Here is a 9,538-nt window from a genome sequence, read left to right as displayed (position 1 = left end):
GATTGCCTTTCTCGAGTACCCCCCCCCCCCCACCCCCCACTCCAATTCAAGATCTAATCCCAGGTCACGTATTGCATTTAGTTGTCCTATTTTTTTTGGTCTACTTTAATCTGGAACTTAGCTCTCCTTTGTCTTTTATGACATTGATATTTTATAAAGAGTACAGATTTACTGCCTTGTAGAATGTCCTCTAATTTGGGTTTGTCTGTTTCCTCATGATTATATTTAGCTCATGCATTTGGGGAGGAACAGTACATAAGTGATTTTACGTTCTATGAGCCTACACTCTTAACCTCTGTACTGTATTAAGTGTGAGGTTCATGGGGTTGCTAGAGGTCACTGGATATACAGGTTGGAGTTCCAGAGGGGAGCTGTATCTAGAGACTGACTTAGAAATCTGCAGCACACAGGTCATCTGTGGAACCAGGGGATAGGATCGCTCTGCAAATTGTGGATATAGTCTCAAGGGTCCTCAACATTTAGGGGAAGAGAAGGGAATGAGTGATCTGCAAAGAAGATTGTGCAGGGGCTGACTGAGAGGAAGGAGGAGGATCAAGTGAGTTTATTATCCCAAAAGTCAAGGAGAAGGTTTCAAGAAATATGGGGTAGGCATCTATGTCACTGTTTCAGAGATGTCTGGTAGAATGATGACTGAAAAGTGTGCATTGCATGTGGAGATTAGAGCCTGCCGACAGTAGCCAGAAAGATTTCAGTGAAGTGCTAGAGAAGAAAGGTGGTGCAGGAACCATACTATAGGTGATTGACGGTAAGATTTATCAGTTAACAGGGCTGGCAGGTGGTGTGGTGATTAAGAGCACTGGACTCCCACATGGCTGACCATGGTTCAAGTCCAAATATTTATCAATTGCCTTTTATAATATTATTATTATTATTTTAAAATTTAAGCAGAGAGAGAGAGAAAGGGAAAGTGATAAAGCAAGCCACCAGGTTCAGGACTTGAACAACAGTCAGCCATGTGGGAGTCCAGTGCCTCAATGACCATGCCCCCTGCTGGCCCCAGTTAATGATACAGTACTAAGATAGCAAGGCCAAGAAACTCACAATCTGTCCCCAGCCAACACTGCATCAGTAGTCTGGAGGGCAGACAGCATCTGGAAGCCTGAAAGTCCATAGCAGGTTGTCCTGACAGAGGGAGAACAGCTATAAGAAATCCAGGGCCAGGGACACTAGGAATTCTAGTCTTCCTTTGCTACAGATGTCTCGGAACTCAGGACAATTGCAAACCAGGTCTTTGATTTACTTTTATTTTGGCTTCCCAGTACTGAGGAGGGCTTCCTTTTAGGGTTAGGAAAGGTCAGGATACTTGAGGGTTTCTTCTTTGTGCTTTCATTGAGAGCTAAGTCTGCAAAACTAGATTCAGGGTCTCAGTAGCTGCACAGTCATTCAGAAAGGATTTAGACTTTTTTTTTTTTTTTTGAGAGGTTTTTGCTATAGGGCACATGCGTTTGCCAGAAAGACAAGAGAGAGACAGAGGCAAAATGCAAGAACTCACTCCCCGGGGAGATGGCCATGCCATAGTCCCTTCTCCTCCATCCTCCTCTCAGGATCCTGGGCATGCATGCACACATGCCCAGCATGAGTTTAAGCCACCAGGTCTCGAACTCAAACTGTGGTCAACTACATGGGAGTCCGACGACATAGCCATTACGCCAGCTGCTGGTCCCAATTTAGACAATTTATATAGATTAGTCCCAATGTCTTGAACTGCTCTGGATCAGATTAAATCATGGCTTAGATGAAGCAATCTGCCTCCAGCCCCTGAGTCAGGGCTTGTGAGACAGACTTTCTCGAGGCCCTTGGACTTAACTACCAATTATGCTTCATGATCTGATTCTTTGACCAGGAATGAGTCTTTTTCTCTCAGCAGAGGTGATATGTCAGGGCTCTTTGATTCATGTTTTTTTACAAATATTTATTTATTTACTTAATTCCATTTGTTTTTATTATTATTTTTTAATTTTACCAGACAAAGAGAGAGAAAGACAGGGAAAGTAAGAAGCAAGCTGCCAGGTCTGGGACTCAAACTGCAGTCAGGCATGTGGGAATCCAGCACGCCACTGCTGGCTCCTGATTCAAGTTTTTTTTAACACATATGTATTGAATCCTTGTATGCCACATGTTAGGTGAGACAATTGGGAACATAACAGTAAAAAAGACATACATAGTCCCTGCCTTTATTAAATGTGTAATCTAGTCTGAGTCATATAAAAAACAAGCAAATATGTAAGTGAGTAAAATAATTACGTAGTGTGGGAAGTACTATGGAGGATACTATGAAAAGGAGGGTAACAGGAAAGGAAGGCAATTAAAACATTTTTAAAAAGAATTATTTATTTAATTTTATTTATTCATTCATATTTTATTTTATTTTTTTAGAAATTTGACCAGAGAGAGAAACAGAGAGAGGGGGAGAGAATGAAGGAAAGTAAGAAAGTAGGCCACGAGGTTTGGGACTTGAACTGTGGTTGGCCGTGAGGGAGTGTCCAGCACCTTAACCACCTCACCGCCTGCTGGTCCCAGGAGGGCAGTTTTAGATTTACAGTGAATTAGGATAATGCTAGCTGCTGAAACAGATTAACCGCAAATTATCGATGCTTAAGACAGTAGACCTACAGACAGAAGCGCTTTCTTTTCACTGCACTGTCCTCGCATTGACCTTTCATGTATCTTGCCAACTTGACAGAACCCTCACTTGGAAGTTTTCTTCTTAGCATCTATTATGGTAGGTGTCATTTGAGGCCCTAGCTAACACAGGCACATGGGAACAATCTCTGCCCTTCAGAAGCTTGCAGCTCAGGACAAGGGTCATTTTATTTTCATAACACATTCTGAGAACAGTGTTGGGTGTGCATGTAAGGTGGGGTTAATACTCTGTTAATTATTAGTTAATGGCTGTTATACATCTGACTTAAAGGAATTCCAATTTTGCCAAACTTCCTTTTTCAGCTGCCCAAGGAGTTCCACTAGGAACTGTGAATTTCTGGTTTGGCCCTTCAGGAATTTATGGCATTACTGGGGGGAGCATGTGCACTGCACAGATGCCTTGTCCAGGTAAGCTATGGCTGGAGGTTCTTCCTGGGAAAGAAAGTGTGCTAGAATCTCAGAGATCTATCCACCACAGGCCTGCATCCAACTCTGCTGCAGGAGAAGCAGCAGAGGTTTGGGGGCTAGATAATCGTTGATGTCTTTGTTTCCAGACTGAAACCTAGTGGCAAGTCAGCAAATGCCTCAGATCAGTTTCAGGCTTTTAATAATTATGTGCAAACAGGGAGCATACCTGGGCAATTTCCATTAGTGGAAGGGCATTACTTTCTGCTTAAGCCTGAGCGCAAAAAGTGTACTCTGGCCCACTTCTCCCTTCCCATTTTACACTAGCACAGCCCTCATGTCTGTGCCAGGCCCTTCAGCCTCCCTGAGGACTGAAGCCCTGAGCTTCCTGCCCTGTGCCCTTCGCAGTGGTGCCTGGCCACTGCTGTGGGTCAGTTTTCTGGGAGGTGATGATCAGTGTTTCTCAGTGTGGTACAATGCCCACTACTGGGTCCCACAGGGTCTCCTAATGCTGCCAACAGACCCCCAGACGTGGGCCCTTTCTTGAGTTCTCCTTGAACCATGACATTATGTCCATGGGCTTTTAGTTTTGTATCAGATTAAAGGTTGCTAATTCAGACCCTTAATAGTTAACTTAGTTTTTAAGTGTTATTAAAATGTAATATTTATAGTCTTTAAAAAAAGTGTTGCTAGGATTTAAAAAATTCTTTTATTATTAAGGTGAAATTCACGGAACATACAACTAAGCATTTTGTAGTGTATAATTCATTGGTATTGAGTATGAAATTCAGTACACAATATAATGTATTCACAGTGTTATGAAACCACTAACTCTCTCTGATAGACGTTTGACCTATTTTAACATGTAGATTATTGTGAATAATAACTGCTGTAAACATTGGTATGTACGTTCCTATTTGGACGTATGTTTTTATTTCTCTTGGATATATACCTTGGAGTGGAATTACTTGATCATATGGCAATTCCATATTTAACTTTGTTTGTTTGTTTTTGGCCAGAGAGCATCTGTGTTCACTGGAAAGAGGCAGAATGAGTGTATGAAAGCATCCCTCCCATAGGGGATGGTCATGCTGCAATCCCTTCTCCATTTCTCCCTCCTTCGAGGATTTTGGGCATGCACACACATGCACATGGTTTGTTTCTCAAGCCTCTGGGTCTGGGGCTTGAACCATCAATGATCCACGTGGGATCCAGTCACCTTAACCACAACTCTATGAGCTGGCCCTTAACTTTTTTCTGAAGTTTATTTATTTTCTTCCATGATAGAGACAGAGACAGAAGAGGGTTGCAGAGAGCCACCCTCAACAGGGTCTTTACGCCATATTCTGCCCCCTGCCTCAGCCAGCCAGGATCACGAATGTGCACACACACCAGGCACGTACAGGGAGACCTCACGACACAACCTGGGACCTTCCCTAATGGCCTCCGCATTGCTGTGTTACTGCTGTGCCTCCACCAAACTGTTTTCCAAAGCACCTGCACGATTTCACATTCCCACCAGTAATGTACAAATGCCCATAGTTCTTCACGTCCTCCCAGCATTTATTCTCTTTAATAATAATTATACTTTAATTTGCTATGAGGTACGTGTACTTGCCAGAGAGACAGGGAGAGGAAAAGTGAGAAAACACCCCCAGGAGGAGGGCCACACCAAAATCCCTTCTCCGTTTTCCTTTTAGGATTCTGAGCATGTCTGCATATGTACCTGGCATTTTTTTTTTTTTTTAAGCTACCAGGTCTGGGATTCAAACTACAAAGCCATGTGGGATCCAGCCACCTTGACCACCACTCCACTGGCTGATCTGATTTTCCTTTAAAAAATCATTATAATAACGCCATCCTAATTGGTGTGCAGTGATATCTCATTCTAGTTTTGATTAGCATTTCCTTAATGACCAATCATATTGAACATCTTTCATGTGCTCATTGGCCATTTGTATATATTTTTCTTTTTTTTAGAGAGATTTTTCCTATAGGGCACATGTGCTCGCCAGAGAGACAGAAAGAGAGAAACCCACCCCACCCCCGCCCCAGGGGGGGTGGCCACAGTCCCTTCTCCATTCTCCTCTCAGGATCTTGGGCATGCATGCGTACTTACCCAGTGGGATTCAAACCGCAGTTTACTAAGTAGGAGTTCAGCAACATAGCCATTACTCCATCTGCTTGTCCTGACCATTTGTACATCTTCTTCAGAAAAATGTTTATTCAAGTCCTTTGCCCTTTTTTTTTTTTGGATAGGTTTTTGCTATAGGGCGCGTACACTCACCAGAAAGACAGAGATAGACAGAGAGATAGAAAGCGAAAAATCACCCCCCAGGGGGGATGGCCATGCCGCAATCCCTTCCCCTCCATTCTCCTCTCAGGATCTTAGGCACGCACGCCCGGCATGAGTTTAAGCCTCCGGTCCAGGACTTGAACCACGGTCGACTTCATGGGAGTTCAGTGACATAGCCATTACGCTAACTACTGGTCCCCAGTCCTTTGCCCTTTTTATAATTGGGTTCTATTAAACTCTTATCAAATCTAGGATTTACAGTTTTTTTTAATAGATTTTTGCTATGGGGAACATGTGCTTGCCAAAGAGACAGAGACAGAGATAGAAAGCAAGAAATCACCCCCTCTCGGAGTGGCTATACTGCAATCCTTTCTCCATTTTTCTGTCAGGATTTTGGGCCCACACACCTGGCGTGAGTTTTGAGATGCTGCGTCTGGGATTCAAACTGTGGTCAACTACATGGGAGTCCAGTGATGTAATCATTATAACATCTGCTGGTCCCCTAGGATTTACAAATATTTTTAAGGTTATCTCTCACATTCTTTATAATGTTCTTTGATGCACACAGTTTTTCGTTTTTGTCAAATTTCTGTATTTTTTTTCTCTTGCTCATAGTTTTGGTATCAAATTCTAAGAATCCATTGCTGAGGCCCAGCAGGTGGCATAATGGTTATGTCACTGGATTCCCACATGGTCTACTGTGGTTTGAGTCCTGGACCGGTGACTTGAAAATCATGTTGGGCAGGGCTGGCAGGTGGCGTGGTGGTTAAGACACTGGACTCCTACACAGCTGACTGAGGTTAGAGTCCTGGACCTGGTGGCTTGCTTTTTCATTTTCCCTCTCTCTCTGTCTCTCACAGGTAAAATTTAAATAAATAATTATTTTTAAAATGCAAAGAAAGAAAATCACGCTGAGTGTGTGTGTGTGTGCATGCCCAAGATCCCAGGAGAATGGAGGAGAGGGTTTGCAGCATGACCATCCCCACAGCGGGTAATTTCTCTGACTGTCTGTCTCTCTCTCCAGCAAGTGCACATGCCCTAAGGCAAAAACGTCTTAAAAAAAAAAAAAAAAAAGAATCAATTGCCAAACCGAACCTGTTGTCTCTCTGGCAATTGTACATGCTTCATGTCAGAAATCTTTTTTTAAAAAAAAAGAATGCTTATTTATTTAAGAGGTGCAAAAACTTTATCCGACGATGGTATGAAAGAAAGGCAAGGCCTGGGCCAGTGGGCGGTTAAGGTGGCAGTATCCCACATGGCCGGCCATGCTGTTTGAGTTCTAGTCCTGTTGGCCCGAAAAATATGCAAGGCTTATGTGCATACATGCCCAAAACCCCAAAAGGAGGAACAAATGGAGGAGGAATTGCAATGTGACCCTTTCTCATGGGGAGTGCTCTCTCACTTTCCCTGTCTCTTTCTCTCTTGTCCTCTCTCTCCAGCAAGTGCATGTGCTGGCAAATTTTAAAAAAAGAAAAAGAAAGATGGGGATTTTGGGAAGTGATTGGGATTAGGTGAGTTTATCAGATTGGAGCCCTAAGTTTGAAGCTTTATAAGAAGAGCAGACACAGACATGTGATGCCCTGTGCTGCCTGGAGAATTCTGCAGGGGTCCCCCCACCCCACAACAGAGAGACCCTTATCAGATGTAGCCACATAATCTTGTCCATGGACCTCAAAAATAGCTAAATAAATCTTTATTCTTTTTTTTTTAATTGTTTTATTTAGCTTTATTTGTTTATTTATTTATTTAAATTTGACCAGAGAGGGACAGAGAGAGAGAGAGAGAGAGAGAGAGAGAGAAAGTGAAAAAGCAAGCTGCCAGGTCTGGGACTTGAACTGTGGTTGGCCATGTGGGAGTCCAGCACCCCTGGCCATGTGGGAGTCCAGCACCATGCCACCTGCCAGCCCTAAACTTCTATTATTTATAAATTACCCAATATGGCAGTCAGTTGTTCATAATAGAAAAGCAGACTAAAACACATGATGTATCTTTTTCAGAATAATTATTTTATTAATCTTTATTTATTTTAATTTGGCCAGAGAGAGACAGAATGAGAGAGAGAGAAAGAGAGAGAGGGAAAGTGATAAAGCATGCTGCCAGGTCCAGGACTCGAATTGTAGTAGCCATGTGGGAATCCAGGGCCCTTAACCACACCACCTGCTAGCCCCCACGGTGTATCTTTCTATATCACTTTACTTTTTTTTTTTTTTTTGAATTATTTATTCTATTTAACTTCATTTATTTATTTATTTATTTGACCAGAGTGAGAGAGAGAGAGAGAGAGAGAGAGAGAGAAACCAAGCCACTAGGTTCAAATTTTTATTATAAAAATTTTCAAATATACAAAATGTTCAAAGAACAGTATAAAGATCACTCAAACCCCTTTATCTCTTTATTTCTAATTTGTCTCTCTCTCTCTCTCTCTCTCTATATATATATATATATATATACACACATGTGTACATCTCTCTCTATATATATGTATACACGTGTACATATCTCTATATATGTGTGTACATATCTCTCTCTATATATATATATATACACATGTGTACATCTCTCTCTCTCTCTCTCTCTCTATATATATATATATATATGTGTATATATATATATATACACATACATGTGTATATATTTTTTGAGATAACATATATTTGGGTCTTTTTTAAAATCCACTTTGGCAATCTGTCTAAAGTAATGTATTTAGGGCCTGCTAGGTGGCGTGGCAATGAAGGTGGTTGGATCCCATATGACTGATTGCATAGTTCGAGTCCCAGACCTGGAGGCTTGAAAAACATGCCAGATGTGTGTGTGTGGGCACCAAATCCTGAGAGGAGAACGAAGAAGGGATTGTGGTGTGCTCGTCCCTCCTAGGGACTGCTTTCTCACCTTCCCTGTCTCTCTCCACCATGCTCCCTGGCATGTATGTGTGTGTGTGTGTGTGTGTATACATATATAATATACATATATATATACACACACTATTCACATTCTAAGTTACTGTTGATGTAGATTAATATCTACCAAGCTTGTAAATGTTTTATATTTGTTATACTTTCTCTTTTATTTTCCTCTCCTTTTTCTTTCCTTTGCTTTTTCTGTAAAGTTTGTTTTGTTTTGTTTGGGTGTATTTTGTTTTAATCTGCTAGACATTGCATGCACTTGCTAGAGAGAGGGGGAAAGAGAGAAAGCACTCCTTTGGTGGGGTGTGCTCATATCACATTTCCTTCTCCATCCTGTTCAAATTTAGGGGAGCCAGATCCCACATGGCATACTGTGCAGTTCAAACCCTGGCCCCAGTGACTTGAGAAACTTCAAGCTGGGTGTGTGGGCCTGCAGTGCCTAAAATCCCAAAAGGACAGACAGATGGAGAAGGATGGTAGCCATAACTATACCTCATGGGGGTGCTTTCTCTTTCTCCCTCTCTCTGTCAGGTGCACCCTCTAGCAAAACAAAAACAAAACAAAAATTCACACCATATGTGGTTGATATAATCATAGTTGTATAAAAATATTCACAGAGCTTCTACCTAGAACTACACTACAATATTGTCTTTGGTGATAGTTATAGTAAACCTTTTACTTTATTCCCCTTTTTCTATTTTCCAAACATACTTCTCATTGATCATGTATTACACTTTCCTTAATAATTATTTTATTTAACTTTATTTATTTTAATTTGACCAAAGACGGAGAGAGAGAGATTGGGAAAGTGAGAAAACAAGCTGCCAGGTCCTGGACTCCGACGGTGGTCAGCCATGTGGGGAGTCCAGAGTCCTTAACCACCACGCCACCTGCCAACCCCTTTTTTCCTAACGTTTAACAAACTTTATTAAGTAAAATATGTACCTGCACACAACTATAAGTAATGTGCCACTCTAACAATAGGGTTGTTTTCATGGTAATTTCACGTTAATTTTAATTCCTTCACAGCCGGAAATGGTGAAGTCTCCAACTGGCGGCGGCTGAAGGAAATAGCGTTAGCGTTTATTCTGCCTGAATTCTCTTGCCCCAGTTTGTTTCAGCATTAATTTTTAGATTCCTCTTTTCACTTGTTTTTCTCTTCTGATCGGTATCCCCAGTTGTTATCTATGGAGCCCCGCCTGCCGGGTACGCGGGCCCGCCTGCCGGTTACCCCGGCCCGCCCCCCGGGGGGACAGGGCCGCCCCCCCGC

General features: G+C 42.1%; 1 protein-coding gene across 1 annotated transcript in view; it reads left to right on the top strand.

Moving 5' to 3' along the window:
* Window positions 1-9,538, top strand: part of WBP2NL (WBP2 N-terminal like) — a 21,058-nt gene that overhangs the window by 10,938 nt on the left and 582 nt on the right. The window contains 2 exon segments of the mRNA XM_027772731.1: window positions 2,968-3,072; window positions 9,447-9,538. The exon segment at window positions 9,447-9,538 is cut by the window's right edge and continues 28 nt beyond it. Coding sequence (XP_027628532.1) covers window positions 2,968-3,072; window positions 9,447-9,538 — 197 coding nt within the window.

The sequence above is a fragment of the Tupaia chinensis genome, unplaced genomic scaffold (genome assembly GCF_000334495.1).
Source record: "Tupaia chinensis unplaced genomic scaffold, TupChi_1.0 Scaffold000294_5, whole genome shotgun sequence".
Classification (NCBI taxonomy): Eukaryota; Metazoa; Chordata; class Mammalia; order Scandentia; family Tupaiidae; genus Tupaia; species Tupaia belangeri.
Note: the sequence above shows the minus strand (reverse complement) of the source record. Positions and strands in the feature narration are given on the sequence as shown.